This window comes from Tyto alba, unplaced genomic scaffold, assembly GCF_018691265.1.
Source record: "Tyto alba isolate M040663 unplaced genomic scaffold, T.alba_DEE_v4.0 Super-Scaffold_17, whole genome shotgun sequence".
NCBI lineage: Eukaryota > Metazoa > Chordata > Aves > Strigiformes > Tytonidae > Tyto > Tyto alba.
The window spans coordinates 8,324,002-8,346,008 of NW_024881279.1; the positions used below are offsets into that span (position 1 = coordinate 8,324,002).

At 45.4% G+C, this 22,007-nt stretch overlaps 1 protein-coding gene across 1 annotated transcript in view; it reads right to left on the minus strand.

Annotated features, from left to right (window-relative positions):
* FAT2 (FAT atypical cadherin 2) overlaps positions 1-22,007 on the minus strand; it is a 59,229-nt gene that overhangs the window by 15,776 nt on the left and 21,446 nt on the right. The window contains exons 4-16 of the mRNA XM_033006192.2: positions 19,700-19,761; positions 18,552-18,863; positions 17,721-17,931; positions 15,115-15,254; positions 13,075-13,350; positions 12,415-12,625; positions 7,413-11,465; positions 5,440-5,636; positions 4,660-4,813; positions 3,634-3,867; positions 2,433-2,822; positions 878-1,092; positions 112-249 (exon numbers count right to left, since the gene is read on the minus strand). Coding sequence (XP_032862083.2) covers positions 112-249; positions 878-1,092; positions 2,433-2,822; positions 3,634-3,867; positions 4,660-4,813; positions 5,440-5,636; positions 7,413-11,465; positions 12,415-12,625; positions 13,075-13,350; positions 15,115-15,254; positions 17,721-17,931; positions 18,552-18,863; positions 19,700-19,761 — 6,593 coding nt within the window. The remainder of the gene's footprint in view (positions 1-111; positions 250-877; positions 1,093-2,432; positions 2,823-3,633; positions 3,868-4,659; positions 4,814-5,439; positions 5,637-7,412; positions 11,466-12,414; positions 12,626-13,074; positions 13,351-15,114; positions 15,255-17,720; positions 17,932-18,551; positions 18,864-19,699; positions 19,762-22,007) is intronic.

The window sequence follows — 22,007 nt, forward strand, 5'->3', positions numbered from 1 at the left end:
TCTTATGAATAGATCATTCAGAAAACCAGAGGTAGCTGAATATACTGCGCTCCCTCAGTCTTTTGGGGCACATCTGTTTTAGCCTTCCTGTTCCCATTTTCTTGAACTCACCTCCTCCCTGTCCAGATGCTTGGCAATGCTGACTTGCCCACTTTTGGGTTGAATGGCAAAGTGTCCCAATGGGTTCCCTCCTACGATTGAGTATGTGATCTGATTGTTCATTGCTCCATCCAAGTCATCAGCTGACACCTGTTAGGAGAAAAAAAATGTAGGACCCCTGGCCCAAAAAAGGCCTTGGAGGAATGGAAGCAGGACCTCCTTGTCATTTAAGGATATTGGTTTGAGTTTGCCTCAAATAAGGAGGAGGAAGGAAAGTGGTTTACGTAAGTGTCATTAATTAGTTTTTTCAAGACAAAACTCAACATAGCTACAACAATGGCTTTCTCTTTGTCCCTTTCCTGACTTTACCACCCCTATGATGGGAAGCAGCTGGGCAGGGAACTCCACATGGAAATATCCTGGGATCCACTATGCTGCCCAGGGAAGCCTCTGCCTTCCCCAGGTCGCAAGTGTGTTGGCCTTCTGCAGGCATTTTAGCTCTCCTGGGAGGTCTTCAAAGCTCCTGAGCTCCCCATAGGTATCTCAAGCTTTCACTTAAAGATATCTCATAAGGCAAAGTGTTCTCTCTGTCTATGGAGTGTCAGGAATTCTGGCATTCATCCTTTTTTAAAGTCATGTTTAAATCTTGCGTGTTGAATGTCACAAACCCACTGAGGTGGCTGCGTCCGAGGAAAAGTAAAGTGCAAAAGAAGAGTAAATAATGCACAGCATGAGTCAAAGAATAGGTAAAAATCGCTGGCCTGGTTCATAATCTTACCGTGAGGATGATTTCTCCAACTGCAGCATCCTCCCGGATATCAGCAAAGTAAGAGTCTTGGGTGAACTCTGGTGCATGGTCATTGATGTCGGTTATGTTGATCACCACCATGGTCACATCACTGAGAGAAGCTGAGCCTTTCCTCGTGCCCTCGATGGATAAGTAATACTCATGACTTGCTTCAAAGTCCAAGCTCCCATTTATGTATAAGGCACCTGCATTGGCAGATGGATAGAAAAGGACAGAAGATACTTTGAATGAATGGCACGTAATGTTTCTTGGAATACTGGAGATATACTGAGACAACTGCCAAACTGCAAGCTGAAAAGGTGCTGTTGACCTAACTTTAACCTTCTCTGGTTATATCAGGATACTGAAGGTCATGACATCACATAAAACAAACTATAATTGAACTGATTCTGACATGACCTGCCTCATTTTGGTATCAAGTGTCTGAAGAGGTAAAATATACTTTCATTCTGGAAAGTCTCCAGGAATCTTGACTGAAGGAGATCTGGGACAAAATAGGATGAGAGGCCAACAGTGCTATTGAAAGCTGTGACCAAGGCAGTAATAGGGCCTCACTAAACTGTGTCATAGACAGGATGAAAAGGTGTGAGGTGTAGATGCAGAATTGTACAGGAGAAAAAGGTGCATGGCAAGATGCTGTGATTTGTGAGGCTTAGGATACAACATACAAAGAAGAAAGAGGCTGTAAATCTCAAAAAACAAGTGAGTAACACGGACTGAAGACATAAAGGGGGAAAAAAAAAAGCACGTGTGGGGACAATAGAATGTGCCTGTGTACTTGAATGGTTTCCTGGATTCAGCACTGAAACTGTCACAAAATTATTCCCTGGAAATTACACTGTTCTATGTCTTTTAAGACATATAAACTAATAAGAAGATTGGTGTGGAAAAATTAGCAAGTCTTGGGGACAGGGAAGCTGAGGAAGGCGCCACGGATGAGGATGTTACAGCCAAGGGCAGAAGGCCATTGATGATGCAGCCAAGGGCTTGTTTCAGGGAGTTGACATTGGCCTTCTCATAACAGCTCTTATCAGATCAGTGTACAAACAGAGCAGTGCTTTATTTGGCTAGTAAACCTGGCTCAACACCTGCTCATGGTTAACAGATTGGTATTATCCACACTCATTGAATGCTACCTAATAAAGCTGCCTGTTACCCTGGGCTGCAGGTTCCTTGTGGGATTAGGATGGAGAGACTTTTTAAATGAAACCAACTTCTGCATTTTGAAGCAGAAAAATTTCCCCATCCTATTCTCCATGTACTCCTCATTCCCATGGACCTGTCTCAGGCTCCAGACATGTAACAGGCATCTTTCCATTGACTTCAGCAAGATTTGGATCACTCACTTAAGTGACTTGGCTGGCAAAATTTAGGGTAGAAGACTGTATTCCCCACCCTTGTGCTGGCTAAAGACAGAGGGGAGCAGAAGTGCAATCCAAATGGAGAAGAACCAGAAAAGACACATACAAAGACAGCCTTTGATGTTGGGTCAATCTGGACTTGCTTGGGCATGAGATCATCTTACCTGTATTTGAGTTGAGCTGAAATTTCCCATGGTCGTTGCCATTCACAATTTCATACTTGATCTCTGTGTTTTCTGTATTATCCCTTGTCAAGGCTGACAAGTTGAGGACCTCCGTACCCACAGCCACGTCTTCTTTTACCATGGCCACATATTCAGGGGCCAGGAAGACAGGCAGATATTCATTTAGATCCACAACGGAGACAGTGACAGTGCCAAGAGCAGAGAGGGGCTCTGGGGTGCCCCGGTCCGTAGCACAGACTGTCAGCTCAAATGCTGAATGCTGCGAATCCTTCAGAGGCTTTTCCAGACGGATCACCCCTGTGGTTTCCTCAATTGAAAAGTGTCCATTGGCAGAGTCAGACAGAGAATAGACCACCTCAGCATTGAGACCTGGAAGGATAAGGGACAGGCTGCCTTAATTCATGGGTAGGAATGCTACCGTTTTGGGTTTTGGTTTTTTTTTTTTTTTTTTTTAATCCATTGGGACCAAGTGTACTTGACCTTAAATTCCTAGGGAAAATGGAGGCCGTATGAAAATCGACTGTGTCCCGGACCATCTGCAGGTTCAGACATCTAGCCACCCTCACCCTCATCCATCAGCATCGACTTTCTGTATTTACTGGTGCTTCTCATTTTTAATTCCCTTGTTTTTAAATGCAATTTTCCTTCATATCTGCTTCCAAAGCAGATAAATATGGTTTTGCCTCTCTGTCATTGTAAATTGAGTCTCTGCTGGAGAGGTTTATTGAAAGCTCCTTTCTTAGGAGCCTTACCTATGTTTCTGAGAATTTTGTCTTCAGAAGACCTTCTTCATTCATATTGCCTACCCCACTCAGATCTAAACCTCGCTTTTTTCCTTATTATGCTCATATGCATTCTCTATCTTTGGTAAAGTTTCTGTCCGGTTTGGATCCCAGACAAACTGTGTGTCACAGTTTGCACTGTGCATCACAGTTAGTTACTGAGCATGTCCTCAAAGTCTGTCTTTGTGTATTTCTACAGATATTGCACTTCTTACAGGGTCACAGAAATGCTGATGTGAGCCGGCTAGTCAAGGACATGTCAGCGATGAGATCCAGGCATATCTTTGCCAAGATTCAATCATCTATGCCCATCGTTGTAGGCCTTCCCTAGGTTTCAAAGGCTTCTATTCAGGCTGAAAGATGAACTGTGCTAAAAAGTAAATCCCATTCTGACTCACCTTCATCAAGGTCCCTGGCAGCAACCACGGCGATGGGGGTCTTTGTTGTGGTGTTGTCAAAAACGGCCACAGCGCAGTGGCTGGGGAAGAATCTTGGTGCGTTGTCATTTGTGTCCTCTACAATCAGTGTTATATCTGCCTGGCAGGAACGGCCTCCGCCATCAGTCGCTTTGGCAACAAGATGGTATATAGGTTTCTGTTCACGGTCGAGAGGTGCAGATGTGGTCAGTTCCCCTGTTGGAAAGAACAGGAGATGGTCTTGTCTCCTGCAACTGCAGCCGTAGCCTAGGAGAGCTCAGAGAGGTTCAAGCATGTTGCTTTCCTGGATGAACCGTGGGAGAGGACAGACCAGGTTTGAACATCGTTTGTAATCCAGCTAATAGCAGTGATGTGTCCACACCACATTGCTCAGGGCTATTCTCGGATCAGTGCCAGGCAGTGCCCTGGGAGGGCTTGGCATGGGGACTCCTGCAAGTCGGGCTGAACTTCATGCAATGGGTGCCGTCATGAGGTAAAAATGCTTGTAAATAAATTGTACTTCCAAACACATTTATAACCCCCACTGCATTAAGATTTCTACAATGTAATGAACCCCAAGTGTTCTCTAGAATGACTATGTCTGCCTGGAAAGGAGGAAACCTTTGGGAAAATACACTGCCCAAGACTTAATAAGACGTTTTTTAGAGTTTAGAACTTGGGATTTTGGCTCAAGCCAGCACTGTAATACTTGTAATAGTGATCTCTCCTTGATACCTGGCTGTTAGCAATACTGCCTGCCCTTCATTTTAACAATGCTATTGCTAATATTTGTAAAGAAAGCTAGCAAGAAGACACAGAGCTCACTCTCCTCTATACTGTATTGCAATAAACCTGCATGTTTGTCATTCCCTCCTAGCTTGTGAGAACGGGAATGAACAGTCTTTTTGTTTGCTCAAGAGGAGATAAGTGTTGAGCCACGCTGGGAACTGGCATTTCTTGGCCGTGGGTGAGGAAGAGGATAAAAGCATCCCATTGCCCAGCTCTCACCTGTATGTGGGCCCAGTCGGAACTCCTCTGCGCCAGGGCCGTGGAGGCTGTACGTTATCTGGGCATTGCTGCCAATGTCAGGGTCAGATGCTGATATTTTCAAAATGAAAAGACCCGGTAGAGCGTCTTCAGAGACTCTTCCAGTGTAGAATATCTGGCAAGTATAGAAGGTGTCATTGGGATCTGAGCCATCTCTTAAATACCTTCATCCCGTATGGGGAGGAATGGACTAGCAGAAGCTTCATAGAGAAGGATAAACCATGTGGTTTTGAGGGGAACACAATGTGCCTCACATTGCTGGCTGCTGGGGTGTGGACTAGGACCAGTGAGCTCATTTCACACAAGCCTTTGAATCTCCTTTGGGAAGCAACCACTTCTGTTCTTTCTCACCATGGGTAACATCCATACCCAGTGATCAGAGTAACAAACCTCCTGATGGGAATCTCTCACTTTAGCAGGATATAAAACTTGGTAATTTACATGACCCTACCCAGGAGGCTTCCTGGCATTGTTTATCTCCAAAAATTATCCTTCATAATGCTTAGGTGCTCACTTACTGCTGGCAAACATGCTTAGAGGCTAGATTTAATGTTCCTGCTTGACATGCAGCTTAATTAAAATTGCTAAGCATAATCAAAGCAACAGGATTGTGTGAGAAGAATTATGACAAGCCAAACCCTCTTAACACATGCTCTTTCTGTTCATTTTTCCTTGCTATTGTGTTCTCTCCTTTCCAGCCGCTCCCCTCACACCCCTGATGTCCCAGGACAGATGTCTTACCTGGCCACACTCAGGGCTGTTGTCATTGATATCCAGAACAAAAATTTCCACTTCAGTGGTAGCCTGAAATTTCCCATCAGAGGCCATAACCTTGAGGAGATATTTCTCTGTATCTTCCCTGTCCAGAGGCTTCTTGGAAGAAATTGTCCATTTGCCCTCTATTTGATTAACTGTGAACTGCCCCAGTACATCTCCTTCTAAAAGGGGACAGGAGGAAAAAAGGCATTTACTGAGGGCTGAAAATCAGAAGTAATAAGGAAAGGGGATATAGGTGTGTCCACTGCCGGTCCCTTCAGAGGGCTGAAGGACTCATAGTGGTAATGTAGAGAAGACACTGGTGTTGTATCAAGCAGTTGAGGTGCATTTGGTCTACCTCACTGCACAGGTGAGAAATACCCTGCCTGTTTCTGTTACTGTTATTCACTGTCTGGAAGAAGGAAACAACAACTGATTGCAAACATTTTTGGTAATGTTCTGCAGATGTGCATATTCATTGCCTCAAAACCACATTGTCTCACCTTCCTCAAGTGTGTCAGTCTTGGTGTGTGTTCCTAAAGGGATGTGAGAGTTGCAAATACCCTGCAGACATTGGTTGAATCTTATTGTTACAGTACCACATATAGTTGTACTTCCTTTTAACCTATAGATGTATTTAATATATAGATGTGCTTTCTGGGGCTACTTTTTGATTCTATAAGAGCCAGATGATGAGAGACAGGTAAATCTGGACTAGGCAGGCTCTCTGGTCACCAGACTCATGCCACTCCTGCTGATGTTACACAGAGTAGATTTTAAATGGAGTGGATGCTGCCCCTGGAGAATCCTTCTCTTCTTGCAAGGAGCTGGTGTCCTCTGCTGAACCCACGCCGTTGGGCAGAAGGAGGGAGCACATTAGGTAATGGGAGGCAATGAAGAGAGCTGGCTGCAGGGCTTGTTTGTGTTAGACTCTGAAGGGACTCGCACAGCCAGGTAAATTAAATTCACTCTCTTTCTGCTTTCATTTGCACTGCGGTGATGAGGTGGTGAATCTGGAGACACAATGAGACCTCTGCTAGCCCTTCTGCTGATGCTGGGAGACTCCAGACCACGCACAGATTTAGTTTCTGTGTGTTTGAAATCAATGTGCATGTGAACAAGGGGAAGCTAGGCTCTGTGTTCACCACCTCCTTTCTTTTGCTGCAGTGCTATGCTGTAGTTGCATTTATGTATTTATTGGTAGAGTTTGACCTGTGCTCATAAGTATGTAGCAGAGGGAGCATATGCTATTCACCACTAACACAAGCATGCATTCTCTCAGGTTCAAAGTAGTTGGAAGTTACTACCACCTTTAAGATGGCAGAAATGTGAATACGTAAATGGATTGAATCTTTTTTCCCAAAGGCTTTCAAATATTTAGGCATGCCATAAACCAATTGAAAGTGCCAGCATTCGTCCATTGTTTTGGATGGTTACAATAATAGATAACAGGCTGCAGCATGATCTGGCTAAATATTTTGACCCTGAAGGGTCCTCATCTGAGTTTGAACAAACATTTTAATTTGAAGTATCTGTTCCAGGTTTGAGAAAGACCCTTTGGGGTCAAAAAGTACCATAAAATCAAGCTTCTACTTGTGCAGATTATTCCTCTGTTAAGAAAGCATAAAGAAATACATCTATGGTACTGTGTAATTACTTATATAATTTTTAAATTTATTTATTTCCAAATAAATAGGACTATTCAGTGATGAGACAGTAGTTATAATGATAATTCCATATACTGCAGTTAGTTATTGAAGAGTTTTGGATACCCCAGACTCATTTAACTGAAGAGTCCAGCTCATGACAGAGCTCAGGCTTCATGTCCTGCATCTGATAGGTCTGTCAGTATAATGCAATTTTTGTATGATTATTCTGTAAGACAAGATAACAATTCCTCACTTTGAAATGATACTCTAATTTTGCTTGCTGAAGATTTAAAGTCAGGAAAAACTCACCAGTTATGTAGCATGTGACTCGCCTGTTCTGCTCAGAGATGTCTGCATCGATGGTGCTCAGTGTGACAACAACCTGCCCTGGCTCTGCATTCTCAATTACTGATCCTTTATAGAAATCTGAGGTGAACTGTGGAGCATTATCATTTTCATCAGAGACAGTGACCTCCACCAGGGTTTGGGAAGACAGCTGGACTTTCCTGCCATGGTCAATGGCCACCACGTAAAACCGATAGATCTCCTGATCTTCACAGTCCAGCTCTTTTAGTGTGGTAATCCACCCACTCTCACCATCAATGGTGAAGAGTCCTCGCAGGTTGCCAGATTCTGCTTCCAGACTGTAGGTCACCTGTCCATCATTACCCATGTCCTGATCGTTAGCTGTCACTTGAATGACTGTGGTTCCTGATGGCATGTTCTCCATGACAAAAGCTTTGTAGGGATCTGCCTCAAAAACAGGTCTGTTGTCATTGACATCCTGCACTTGGATGTTCACAGAGACCAGAGAGACTAGCTCAGTCTCCTGATGTAAGCAGTGCGCCATAACATCAATTTGGTACCACTTGGTGGTCTCATGATCCATAGCCTTTTTGATTTTCAAAGCCCCCGTTTGTTCGTCCAGTGTGAACACCTCATCTTTGTTACTTTCTGTAGTGGTTCCTTTCACCAGGCTGTATATGATGGGATCCTCTGCAAAAGCTTTGACTGATCCTATTTCTGATCCCTCTGGAAGATCCTCAGAGGCAGAGAATGTATAAAGGGGTTCAGAAAACCTTGGCAATGTCACCTCCCTGGGGACAATCTGAAGATTCACTGGGACAAGGGAGTTCCAGTGAGGGGGTCTGCCATCTTCCGCTTTCACCTTGAAGTTAAAGGCTCTGTTCTCTAAACCAACAAGACTCTCCTTGACCTTAACAACTCCAGTAGCAGCATTGATCTCCACAAGGTCTTCTGCCACATCTTCCACAGAATCAACAGAGTATATGACATCTGCATTTGCACCTTCATCAGCATCGTAAGCCAGTACCTGGATGACGGGGGAGCCTTTGCTTACATTCGACTGGATGGACAGTGTGTATTCAGAGGCTTTGAACTGAGGTGGGTTGTCATTCTCATCTGTAAGGATTATTTTGACAGTGCAGAACGCCACCTTCCCACCCCCATCCTTGGCCATGACTTTAATGGCAATGACTCTCTCTGTTGAATTTTCCCTGTCCAGTTTTTGGAGTGTGGCAATATGGCCTTTGTTGTCTATGGAGAACTTCTCATGGGCGAGTTTATTTATGATGGTATAGTCTATGGTGCCATATGGGCCACCATCTGGGTCAATAGCCAGCAGCTCAATCACTTTGGTACCTATCTCAGCATTTTCTGCCAGCTCTGCCTCATACACATTCTGCTGAAAAGAGGGGCTGTATTTATTGGCATTTGTGGTGTTGATATACACAGGCACAATGCTCTTGAAAACTCCATCCGAAGCAGAAACTCTGAGATTGTAAGATGACTCCAAGTCCTTTTTGCAGCGGTTGAACATGGATATTATGCCAGAAGTGCTGTTGATAGTGAAATGCCTATTGTCATTGCCTGAAAGTATCACATATTCCAGTCGGGTGGTGTCTCCGCTATCAGGGTCCAGGGCCTGGACTTTTATCACAATGTGCCCGCACGTAGCCATTTCGCTTACCTTGGCTTCATACTGAAGCTGGCTGAACTCAGGGGGATTGTCATTGATGTCTGTCACTTCTACAATTACCAGGGCATCACTGCTAAGTGGAGGCATCCCATGATCTGCAGCTCTTACTTTCATGCGAAACTGTTGATTTTTTTCATAATCAAGGGCTTGAGATGTTGTTATTTGCCCTGTGCTGGCATCAATATTAAAGAACTTGGTAGCATCTGAACCATCATCCAAGATCTGATAGGAGACCACTTTGTTTCTGCCTGAATCCCTATCAGAAGCAAAGAGCTGGACAACAGGGGTCTGTGCTGGCAAACTCTCTGAGACAGATGCTGTGTAGATGATCTGAGAAAACATGGGGGGATTGTCATTAATGTCCTCTACCTCCACCTCTACCCTGGCTTCTGAAAAGGATCCTAGCGCTGTGTCTGTGGCCCTAACAGTGAATGTGTGTTTTGTTTCTAGCTCGTAGTCTAGCTGGCCTGTGACAGTAAGGACACCAGTTTTGAAGTCAGTGCTGAAGAGTTTCAGGGAGTCTTCTTCCACAATGTTGTAGATGAGACGCAAGCCTTCAGGGCTGCGAGCCTGGATGTGGAGGATAGGTGTGTACAGGGGGATGTTTTCTGGCACCTTCACTCGGTAGTACAAACTTTGGAACAGAGGGTTGGATTTATTCCTCACACTGATCACGACCTCCTCTTCAGCATGGAGGGGAGGCTTGCCCTTGTCCTTAGCAATGACTCGGAGGTTGTATTTATTTAAAGCTTGATAATCAAGAGGCTTCTTAAGTGAGATGTCTCCTAGGTAGGGGTCAATCCAAAAGTATTTGTAGTCCTCAGCAAATGAGTAGGTAATGGCTCCGTTATCCCCTATGTCTTTGTCTGTTGCTGACACCTGAAAAAGTACATCACCTGGCTCTGTGCCGTCCTGCACTGAGGTATAATATGGCACATTCTCAAACTGCGGTGGATTGTCATTAACATCCTCTACATAAACCTTGACCATGGCTTGGGACACTCGTGGTGGTTTCCTATTGTCCTTCACTTCCACAGCTACCTCATGCATGTCTTGTGTTTCACGGTCAAATTTCACACCCTTGGTTTGGAGTACTCCAGATGCCTGGATCATTTTGAATCTTTCTTTTCCATTCAAAAGAGAATAGAGAAGTGGTTCATTTAGCTGATATCCCTTGACTCCAAGAACAGTAAGAGTCTTCTCATCTGTAGAGTTCTCCATCACAGTTGCTGTATATATCTCTCGATCAAATTTTAAGCCAGTACCTTGTGCTTGAGTTAGATTTAGCTTAACCAGAGCAGTACTCTTATATAAGCCATCACCAGCTCTGACCGTGAGTTCACGATGTCTTCCCAGGCCAGTAGCATTAAGAATGGAGATGAGACCTGTGAGTGGATGAATACAGAACGCATTATCAAGGTTCCCTTCCACAATGCTGTAAGTCACCTCTGAATCTGCATCTTTTGCCTGCACTGACAAAAGCTCCATCCCTGGGTGGGCAGGTAGAAACACAGAAAGCTCGTAAGTGTCTTTGAAAAAGACCGGAGGTGAATCATTCACATCTTTAACATGGATTGTGACCTTGGCTGGCTTGGATGCAAATAAGCTGGGACTTCCACTGTCATGCACATGTACACTGAAGTGAAAAACTGGAGTGAGCTCATAGTCTATATCAGCACGACTGGTCAGTGTCCCTGTGCTGGGATCTACTGCGAAATATTTCAGTGCCTCTGGTTCCAAAATCTCATAGACCAGCAGAGCATTGGAGTCTTGATCAGCATCTGTTGCATGAGTCACAAGGGGTGCATTACTTTCATCCAGAACCATGCTTTGTGATAGAGCGTTCTCCATGATCCAGCCAATGAAAGAAGGCTTAACGAAGATGGGCACATTATCGTTCTCATCTATGACGTAGATATGTACCATTGTGTCCATAAATGCTCCAGCCATATTGATGCCACGGACTTTCAACTGGTAAAAAGATACCTGCTCAAAATCTAAGCTCTTCTGAATGGAAATAAGGCCTGACTGATAGTTCATGGAGAACACTCCATCTCCATTTCCTTCTTTTATTTCATAGCTGACTGGTGACAAGCTTGTGGCTGAAACCTGTAGCAGAGGAGATCCAACAGCAGTGGATTCACTGATCTCTGTGATGTATTCGGTCTCTGGAAATTTTGGAGGGGTTCGATCAGATGGTCTAATGCGGACGTGTACTGTAGCAGAATCTTTAAGCTGGGGGAACCCTTGATCTTCTGCCTTTACAATAAGAGTAAATCGCTCCTGCCTGGATGTGTCCAGTTTCTGGGCAACTGTAATAATTCCAGAATATGGGTCGATGCTAAAGAAACCTTCCCCATTACCTGCAAGAGGAGAAACTACAAAGTGAAGAATGCAGACACCCTGTTGGTTTTGGTTTTCTAAACCTCTTTTCCATAAATGTTCCTGATTTCAGACCTAATTAACATCTCTTTCTTTCACTGGGAGACAAGAATCTTCATTAATTTCTAAATAATTTTAATTCTAAGAACAATTAACCCATTGAGATCTACAAGCTAACTTTTAAATCAATCAAAATGTAAATTAGAGATAAATACCCTTCTAATTTGAGCATATTTAGTGGTGGCAGAGCATGTGCTTGATGCTTTTGCCTCGTGTGCAGAGCATGGTAGCACAGACTGTACTAGTTTCTTCAAGCCCTGTCATGCTTGTAATTACCAATACTCGAGGAGCAATTAAATTCCTCAATCCTTGATCTAAATTGCAGTGAGAAAGATGGAGCACAGGATGGCTTGTCTCCTGCAAATAATTTACCTGCTAAATAGGCAGTGTGGCACAACCATAAATATTTAAGTTTTAACCTTTAGAGTAAATGATAAAATACTCACTGAGCTCGCATGACCCAAACCCACCACCAACCAATGCTGAGATGGTGCTCCCTGTTCCTCAAGGATATATTTCTTGGTAGAAATGGTGGAAGTGATGGTGACTGTTGTGGGAATTGGAGTGCTTTTGCCTAACAACTGAACAGGGATCCCTCCCTCAGTTCCTAAGGATGAGAAGAGCAGCTTTTAGGTTGTTCTAACTTACCCAGTCACATTTTTTCTTAGACCAGTGACTCAACATTGAACTGCCTTTTTAAGGAAGAATCCTGATATTCCATAATATGGAAATTACCTGCTCACTCTAGATTTTCACTGGATAGGAAGGAAATTGCATTTTAGAACTGTGCAGCCACTGTCTGGCCACCAGCTAGAAGATGGAAATACGGGCATGTTATCAGCCTAAACTGTCTTGTTGCATGGTTCTCACCTGCCTGAAGGGAGTAGTGGATTTCAGCATTGGCTCCTTGGTCTTGGTCAAGGGCTCTGACTTGTATAACCTCTGTGCCCCCCACTGCTGAGTCCAGCACTTCTGCTTCATAATGGATGCTGCTGAACTGAGGAGGGTGAAGGTTGCAGTTCTCCACATGGATGATGACTCGAACAAAGTTCCTCTTGATGGGGACCTCCTGGTCTCGTACCTGAATGACAGAGGAAGAGCAGGTACGGTCACACTCGGGAAGTAGGCAGCCTTGCCTGCACCAGTCTTCCAAGTAGCTCATCAGGACTCTTACAGAGGGTGGTGTTTTCCAGTCGTACAACCCCCTGGGTGGGAATGAACCTGTAAGTTTCAGCACCAAAGCTCAGCCTTGAACTTGAAACCAAACATTAACAATTATTCACCGTGCTTTCTTGTATAAGAATCCAGTGGCCCTCCAATTAAATTAGCAGGTGATGGGCTCAGCACATGGTTAGAGGAAAGCAGGGTGCTACCTAGATTTATCCAGGATGCCTATAGAGTAAAGGTTAAGACCTTCTTTTCTGTTCTAGACAAAGCCTCCCTCAAAGGCTAGAACCAGCTTTAATTTCTCCAATGATACATGTATTCTGGTCAAGCTGATGGGCTCAGCAGGGTTTGGCTAGGACTCACCATCACTGTTAGGGTGTGCTGAGGCATGGGCTGGGAACTGAAGCCTTCTGCTGTTGTGAGGACCCCACTGCTTGGATCCAACTGGAAAAGTCTTGTGCTTTTGGGGTCCACGCTGCCATGGATGGTGTAGATGAGCCCCTTGCCTTTGTCCTTGTCTGTTGCACTGACTTGAAGGATTTCCCTCCCCGATGGGGTATCTTCAGGAATCCTCACCTCATAATGACTCTCCAGGAACTGGGGACGGTGCTGGTTGATGTCAATCACGTGGATAAATGCCTGTGGGGTATACAGCACAATGAGGGGCAGCAGGGACATGGGAGCAACCTGATTTATGCAACCATGTAAAATCTCAGCTACCAACCCCTCTTGGGCCTTGCTGTGCTCTGAGCCTTGTAACTGTCACAGCTTTCCAAATCTTGGGGCTTTGCCATCCATGGTGACTGACAGCCCTTTTGTCCTTCTCTCCAAGGAACTCCTGCTGTGCCTTCCCTTACTGATTTTCAGTTTGATTTCTCTCATTTTATTTAATCTCTCCAATCTGGCAAGCCATTCAGATTGAACATGCCTGCACTTGGCACACTGGGAAACCATCACAGCCTGCCATGAAAAGTAGCACTTGCTCAGCTGTGGTGCCAGCTTTGCTGGCTGGTGCCTCCACAACCACCAGCCCTCATTAATTACACACCAGAAAGCTGACAGAGGGGGGATGTTTGGTAAAGGAAGGGAGGGGCTGGCCTATTTCAAGAGCAGCACCTGCGTGGAGATGATATGCAGGAGCAAAGTTCGTGGTCTGAATTTTTTTACACAAATCTCCTCTGCATTTAACAGCAAACACCTATGAATGGCCTGCCTGAATACTGCCTGCAAAGTCACCTAGTTTCTTCTATTTGGTTTCCTACCATGACTGTCCTGACCCCCACTACCAATGTGTTCACTGCATCTTAAGAAGTTCCAACCAAGTGTAATAATTTGCTTCCTTTAGCAAACCTGAACATGCCATGAGTGTTTTGCACAAGCTGGTTTTCTGACATCTGCAAATGGCTTTGAGTGCCAAAATAAATGTAGTGATGAGCTGCAAGGTGTCAGGGAAGGTGGGGCTTTGTTTATTTGGAACAATACTTGAAGATAGTTGACACAGATAGCTGTCCATTAGCATTTTGTTTCACAGGAATAGTAGTGTTGCTCACTCACCATCCCCTGCAAACCTCTGCAGTGAATTTCCCACGATAGGTGTCACTGAGGGGTGACTCACATTCTAGGTCTTCCTGTGCAGTGAGGGCTGGAATATTGGTTACTCCTTATGTGTGGAGAAAATGGTTGGTGAAAGATTAAGCCCTGAATACCCCTCCTGAGGGTAGGTAAAGATAGGAAAATCTCAGCAGTCATTTTAACTGGGGCTCGGGGACACGCCTGAGAGCTAAGTGCCTCCTTTCACCAGCGCTTGCTTTTCATGTGGCAACTCAGAGGACACAGCATCTCTGCAGTTGCCCCACTTGCCCCCTGGACCTCAGTGCTGGTCTGTTACCAATGCTCCATGCACTTGGAGCAGCACAGGGCAGGGCCTGACCTCACCTCTTGTAGATGTGTCTGTGATGGCTTTACACAGGCTAACAAGTCCTATGAACACTCCTTGATATGGCACCATGGACCCGAGCCTGATTTAAATACATATGCACTTCCCTTGTATTTTAGCATGTTGTCCCAGCCATGTTGTAGTTCAGCCTGAGCAGCTGGGAGCAAGTTGAGGTCTAAGAGTGTGAACTGCCATCCCAGCTTGGCTGGTGATGTAGATGTGTTCTCATGTGCTGGCTGTGATCAACAGGAAAGGCCCAGGCTTTCCTAGACCATTTGCGTTTCCAACAATATAAAAAAACTCTTAGCTTGGTACTTAGGAAAGACGTGGGTCACTGTGTAACGTAAGGTCACAGTGTATGGAGATTCTTGTGCCTGGCACCTGATCTAGAGCTCAGCAGAGCCAGAAGCAAGATTCCCTTTGGCATATACTCACTCTAGGGTCTCTACTAAAGAAAAAAACACTACCTGGGTTTTTATGGTAGTGGACCCATCAGTGACTTCTACTGTTAGGTTATAGCTTGACTTCTTCCTTGCATCGAGGGCTCTTGCAATGACCATGCTGCCTGTGCTCTTTTCAATGTCAAAATCCATGTCATCATCACCACCTGGGATAAGGGAGAGATGAGAAAAGGAAATGGAAGGACAGTTACACTTAGATTTCCGTCAGGAGCAAGCTGCAGTTGTTGGCAGTCTCTGCAGGGGAAGGGATACTAGGAGTTGCCTGGAGATCCAAAGGATGAGGGTCTTCTCTCCAGGCACAATACAAAAAGCACACAAAGAGCTCGTGCCCAATCACAGATATGTAGCGTGCCAGGCAATATACCTTGAATGGGGATGTGTAGGCATTTACTCTGTACCTCTTTGGCCACATCTAGACTGGGGACAGTGCCATTGGTGAGGTTTCCCTCCGATCTGGAAACTCGATACAACATGTGATAGATGGACACAGGATACAGGGAGGACATGGAAGAGCTGGACAAAGAAGTAGTCACAGATGGTGACAAAGGAGTATGAAAGGGAAGGTGGGGGGAATTAGAGAAAATGAAGGGATGGAGGGAAGGAAAAAGGATGCACATACGCATATGATGTCCTGGCTAGTTTTGCAACAGGCGCTTCTGAGCATTGATTTACTTGCCCAAGGTCTCCAGCTATGCAGCGTCACAGGCTTAGCATGGATCAGGAACCTGCAGGGCTGAACAACACTCTTGCTGGCTTCCAATTCAAGGTCACACTGTGGGCATACCAGCAATGGTCTGTCTTCACTGCCACAGTTGGGGGCCCGTGAGCTACCTGAAGAAGCCTAATACTTGAACAGTTGGGGAGGCAGACGGTGCTTTCAGGGTGAGCAGAGCCTGTTGCCTCCAACCCAGATGGCTGCGTAGTGGAGGAACCACAGGCCTGAGCAGCTCAGCAGCAGAAGGCTGGCCCTCACTCTACTGCTGTTCAGCCCTGGCATGGCAGCTCCTTTCTCATGCCTCGCTTGCTTGTGGCCCATTAGTTCTCCATTGCACGTGAAACACCGCTACGCTGTTCTGAGCTATGGAGAAGCAGAAGCAGTTTTCTGCAATTTATCCCAGGTCTCGACTTCTCCTTTCCTGGCTACTGGATGCTCTGGATTTTGCTTTATTCTCTTACCAGCTGGGAAAATCTGGGCTGGTTGTTAAATTACACATTTTCCCTTGCGGGAGAAATGCAGTGGTTGCCAGCCATCTGGACTACCATTTTCCTGCTGGGAAGGAGACAGAAAGAAGCAGAGACAGGAAAAGAGAGACCCATGGATGCCTTTCTCTGAGAAAAGAAAGAAGGGCACCCTTTGCATGGTGTCAAAGGGAAGCCAAGGAAAGGAAAGAGATGAAGAAAGATGTTGCTTTGTCAGAGTTTTTGCAGACACCATCAACCCCAGTGACAGTCTTTGTGGACCGGGAAAGGTAAGTTTTTGAATGAGGTGCTGAAGGTTCCTGGATCTCTTCATCACCTGCTTGGTTGCCAGCTACTGTGATGCTTTGCTTCCCCAGCAGGGAAGATGAAATTCTGTCCTTTTCCATGTATACAATCCAAGAGAGCCCTGAGTAGCACTTGGTGCAGTAGGAACTGGCGCAGAAGAGGTTGAGCATACAGGCAAGCACTCAGCAGGGAAACAATGGGTTCAGAGGAATATACCGTTAATTCTGCAAACCCAAGCAGACAGCGACTAACGCCAGATAAGCCTTGCACTGATATTGTCTGTTCCTTGTAGCATTGTATCTCTTGCTGCTTAATTATATTTATACAGCATTATCCCTGCCCTAATATAGTAATGAGAAAAACTATTCACTCACCCAATTAAGGCTTTTTCTGATGAGGGCAAGCCCTGCAGGCAGTGTCAGGAAAAGGCTGAGCAAGGCAGACTGAGGCGCCATTTCAAAACACCAAATTACATGAGCAGAATTGGCCCTCATTGGTATGACCAGTCCTGCACACATGCTGCCTGACAAGTCCCCTGGGGTGACAGTCCACATCCCCTCTGCCCCAGCATCATGTGTCTTAGAAGAGGTACTACAGCTTCATCATGTTTCATTTCTAAGTCATCCCTGGAATGCTGTGAGGTGGAAGGGAGAGCCCCACCAGTTAGGTCAGATCAGCTCTTTGAGGAATCCTTCCCTCCTGTCTCCCTGTTGAGACTATGGGCTCAGCAGGGAGGGAGCAATGGGGGGTGTCTGCAAGACTCAGCCAGACACCTGGATCCTCACAGGCTGTTTTGCCACAGCCAACAGTGTCACTCGATTCCCAGGAGGAGCTGGGACTGGCATGCCCTGCCTTTTATGTGACATCGGAGAACACCTCAAACACTGGCAAATCCCAAATGTCATTAAAAAAGTGTGTTAGATAATTGCACTTGGCACTGGGGCCCTTGGACAGGCAGATTTCTCTATGACTGTTTAAGCCTTTTGGCGTCTGAGAAAGCTTTACCTGTAGCTCACCTACACCTAAAGCAAACAACTTCATTAGTTCAGGCATGCGAGTGCTGAAAGCCAAGGGAGCTGAGGCAAATGCTCCCAGATCACACTCCGGGTTTAATTTCTATGTCTCACCTGTGATATTAAACCACACTTGGCTGGGGCCCATTTCAATACTGATCACTCCCACCATATGGTTTACAGGATCTGTTTCCATCACGGCAAAGTTAAAATGGGGTTCATCAAAAGCTAGTGGCTCCGAGGAAGGACCAGGCCGGGTGACCCAGCTGATGTGAAGCCGCACGTGGGAGGAAAGTGGTGGGCTGCCGCCGTCTGTTGCTTTGACCTGCCAGGAGATGCACATGCAGTCAGGGAGAAGGCTGGTTTAGCCCATGGGAAGCTGCTTCTCCCACCCACCAGGACCCCAAAATCCCACAAATCAAATCTTGACCCAGTGGCCTGTGCTCTGGCTGCTTCCAAGGTAGAGCCATGCAATCCAAATTCCTCTTGACCATCAAGCAAATCTGCCAAGCTCAATCCACAGCAGAGACCTGGATTGCAAGCCCCATAGCAAGGACCCCGAGTGTGGGAGAGTTTGAAAGTTCTATCCAAGCCCCATGGCCTGATCAGACTGCCAAATGGAGGCTAGTATTGAAACCCAATGACTGTTCAGGTTTGGGTCCACATCCATACGGGATTATAGATCACCGTTCATCTCTGAGAGTGGGTTGGACAGTTAATTTTAAAATTACCCTCCATTTTTAATAGCTTCTTACCTTCTGCATTTCCCATCTTTCCCTCTCAGTTTCTCTCCCTGTAACTCAAGTCTGTCTCATTCAAGCTCTCCTTCCACTGTTGCATTTTCTCCAACTCTTTCCTTCTTTTATCTTTTTAGTTTCTGTAACCTTTCTTCTCTTTCCCTCTCCACCCATCTCTTCCCATTGGCTCTCTCGGTTTCCCTCTCACCGTGAGTATGTTGTATTCGGAGGCAGGAAAAGCCTTCCTGGAGAACACCATCCCGGTTGTGGGATTGATGGTGAATATCCCTTCCTCCTCCTCCTCGATGGTGTAGGTGATCTGACTGTTTTGGCCCTGGTCACGGTCTGAAGCGATCAGCCTGTAGACTGGCAGTGGCGTCTCTGAGGCATCTCTCTCAGGAAGCTGCACCATGAAGAGCTTGTGGGGGAAACTGGGAGGACTGTCATTGGCATCCAGGACTTGTATCACGACTCTACTGGTGGACTTCAGGGCTGGCTCTCCGTTGTCAGAAACAGCCACCTGCCAGCAAGCAAAGTGAGTAGGTGACAGAGCTCTTTGTCATGACCTAGGACATGTGCAGCCAGCCTTCATCCTGATGGGCAACGACTAAACTAGGGGGTTTGTGTGGATCTGCATTTGTATCTCAACATTTTCGGAGACATTGCTCCTCTCTGCAGGGTAAAATCTGGTGGCTGCAGCTGGCACTGTGTAAGGCTTGTGCATGCACAGGGAGACGCGTCTGCAGGGCTCCTGCTTGCAGTTGCTCCGGGCAGTGGGTCAGATCGGTCATTATGGGTCACACAACTGAAAACGTTTGTATTGCAGTGGCTTGGCAAGTTATCACCCATCCTCACTTCGCTGTGCCCATACATGCTCCCAGCATGTTGCATTGCAGAGAGTAATGTATTATCCCCAATCACCCTGATAGACTGAAACACCTCAAGATACCTCTAACGTAAATATGCACAGCTCAAAGCAGCTGAGAATGGGGGCCCGTAACACAAAGCTACACAGCAATGTCTGATAGAAGATAAATGAGGGTGAATTTCTCTGACCTGCTCTTTCTCCCATAACGTATTATCTGTCCTGCTAGAGGACAATTCCTGTCCTCTTCCTGCATTCCCACAGCTTCCAGAACAGACCTTTTGCTCCAGTCTTAAGTAAGGAAATAGTAAACCCTGCAGTACTGCTGCAGTTGTCTCTTAGGGCAACACACACCATTTAATTAAGTTTCCCAGCAGTTGGGAGCTGATGGGATGAGATTCTTTCTCTGTGCTCCAACTTGCAAGGAAAGCTCTTTGAGGACTTAATACACTTGTAGGTAAATAAAACTAATTACAATCATCATTACCCACCTCTAGGATATGTTCAGCCTTGTATTCTCGATCCAGCTGCCGTGAAGTCGTAGAAATCAGACCTGCCAAGAAAGAAACCCTTTGAGCTCCAAGACTCAGCGTCTGAGGAAAGCCAGGGCTGAATCAAATCCCTGCATGCCCCACATCAGCTTGCCCACTTGTTCCATTTCAGGTCCCCTTTGTGATCAGAGGAGAAAGATAGATATCCCCAGAGGGCAAGCTGTCCACTTCCAGTGTGAATCCCTGTGCGGAGGCACTGCTCTTGCTCTGCTGATTACAGAGACCACAGAGGAGGGGGGACACCTGCCAGATGCCTGCATCAGTTGAGGGTTGTCAAGGCATTTGGTGAGAAAAGCTGCAGGACTGTGAAAACAAAACTTTTCTTATGTCTCTAAGTAAGAAACATTCTGCATGCGCTGGCACAAGTTTGGCCTCTTAACAAGTCTCAACTCCTACTTCCCCTGTGCTGAACCTTAAGCTCTTTGTAATTTACAGTGTTTTGACAAAAGTTTGTCTTCTGTCTTGGGAAATACCCTCTGTTCTACCAATAGAACAAATGCATTCAGGCTAAAAATAAGGTACGCAGTCAATAGTAACGTTGGTATTTAAGCCTTGCTGAGAGACAGGATGAACCTTCTAACAGTTACAAGATTTGAGGGATTTCTAAAAAATACACACTAGTTTAACCACAAGGAATAGGTTTGATGCAGGAGGGATAAATTGTGGCTATAATAAAATAGAGCTTTAAAAAAAATCATCATAATTGCCTCTTTTTGGCCTGTCAGTGACTAAACTGAGTAGATGCAAGTGTGGAAAGGATGGAGTTAGGGCTTGTGTTTCCACGTCTGGTTTGATAATAGTCCTTATCAGATGCCTTGACTCTTCACCTTTGGGGAAAAGCAACTCTAGACCATTTTCACAACTGCTTTACAGATGAAATTGTATATATAATGCATGATTTTCTGACAGTCATCAAGTCTGACACCTGTGAGTGTTTTTGTCTGTTTTCCACATTTCCTGCTCTCTGCAGTCGCTGTTATCATGGTGTTTATTCTTTGCGATGGGAAGTCCTGCTTCCTCACACAAACGAAAGGCAGGGTGAATTTTCCTGACCGTCACTAGCAGTGATGCAGGCTCATGCTGCTCTGGGAAGTGCTTTGCATGGGAGACAGAGTGCATTTGCAGTGGTGTGAGCACATGCACTTGTGCATCCTGAAAGACTTGTAAATCAGAGTTGTGTGAACCCATCTCAACTCTAATTTCTGGTCCAAAGCCAAAAAGTTTTAATTAATATTATTGTTTTCAGTGGTATCATACTTTGGTGTATTACTGTCTGAGCATGATAGGCAGGAGAAAATTTCAAATGGCTGCAGGAAACACCGGGCAGCTGAATGAGGGAGCAAGGAGCAGCTGCTTGGAACAAGACTATTGTTAACTGTTTCCACTTGTTCTCTGGGATTATTTGTATTTGGCACCAGCTGCTGCACTAAACATTTATTTGATGCCTTTACAATCATAAATCAACACTACTTAATGTGTTATGACAAGATGATTTGAAAGACTGTTTGCATATATTTTGTGGATTTTTTTTCTTCTCCCTAATCCTCTTTTTGACGTCTCGACAGGTGAAGAGGACTCAGCAGTGGCCTGAGAGCACACTGGCTGAGGAGCTTTTGAACCTCTCCCAGGCTTGTGGGAGGCTGTAGAGCTCCAACAGCAGCAAAACTCTTGATATGCATGGAAATGCTTTCTTAATGGGGGCCTAAAGAAAGCACTGCAGCAGTGGTTCACTGAAAACTCTGATGCTCCTGTCCACATTGCCAATAGGTTGCCTAGGTAGGTTGGCTAGGACAGGTGAACAAAGCCTAAAACTCCAGCTACCTCAGAGGATGGTTCATAATTTTGGCCTAAGAAGCTCATAGGACACATAGATAGATATTGACAACAGAGCTACTGACTACCTGTGTGCCCACTGGAGATATTTCTAGTCTAGCAGATTGCAAAATTCAGTTGCAACAGACTAATACCTTGTTTGCACTTGGTTACTGCATGCCAGCTGATGGAAGGTAACTTAAACCACTCTGAAGTGATTATTTGGATTTGCTTGGCCACACCCTGAAATTCTTTCATGACCTAATGATAAAAATGAAAGAAAACAGGATTGTAGCTGAGCCTTCTAGAGCTGAAGAAGGACTGTAGTGAAGGTAGATGAACTGGAACTTAATGACTATCTTGAATGTCTGTACCACTGAAGATGCTCATATCTCCTGGGGAGTAAGAGCTGACTCTACTCTCTATCACAGACCTG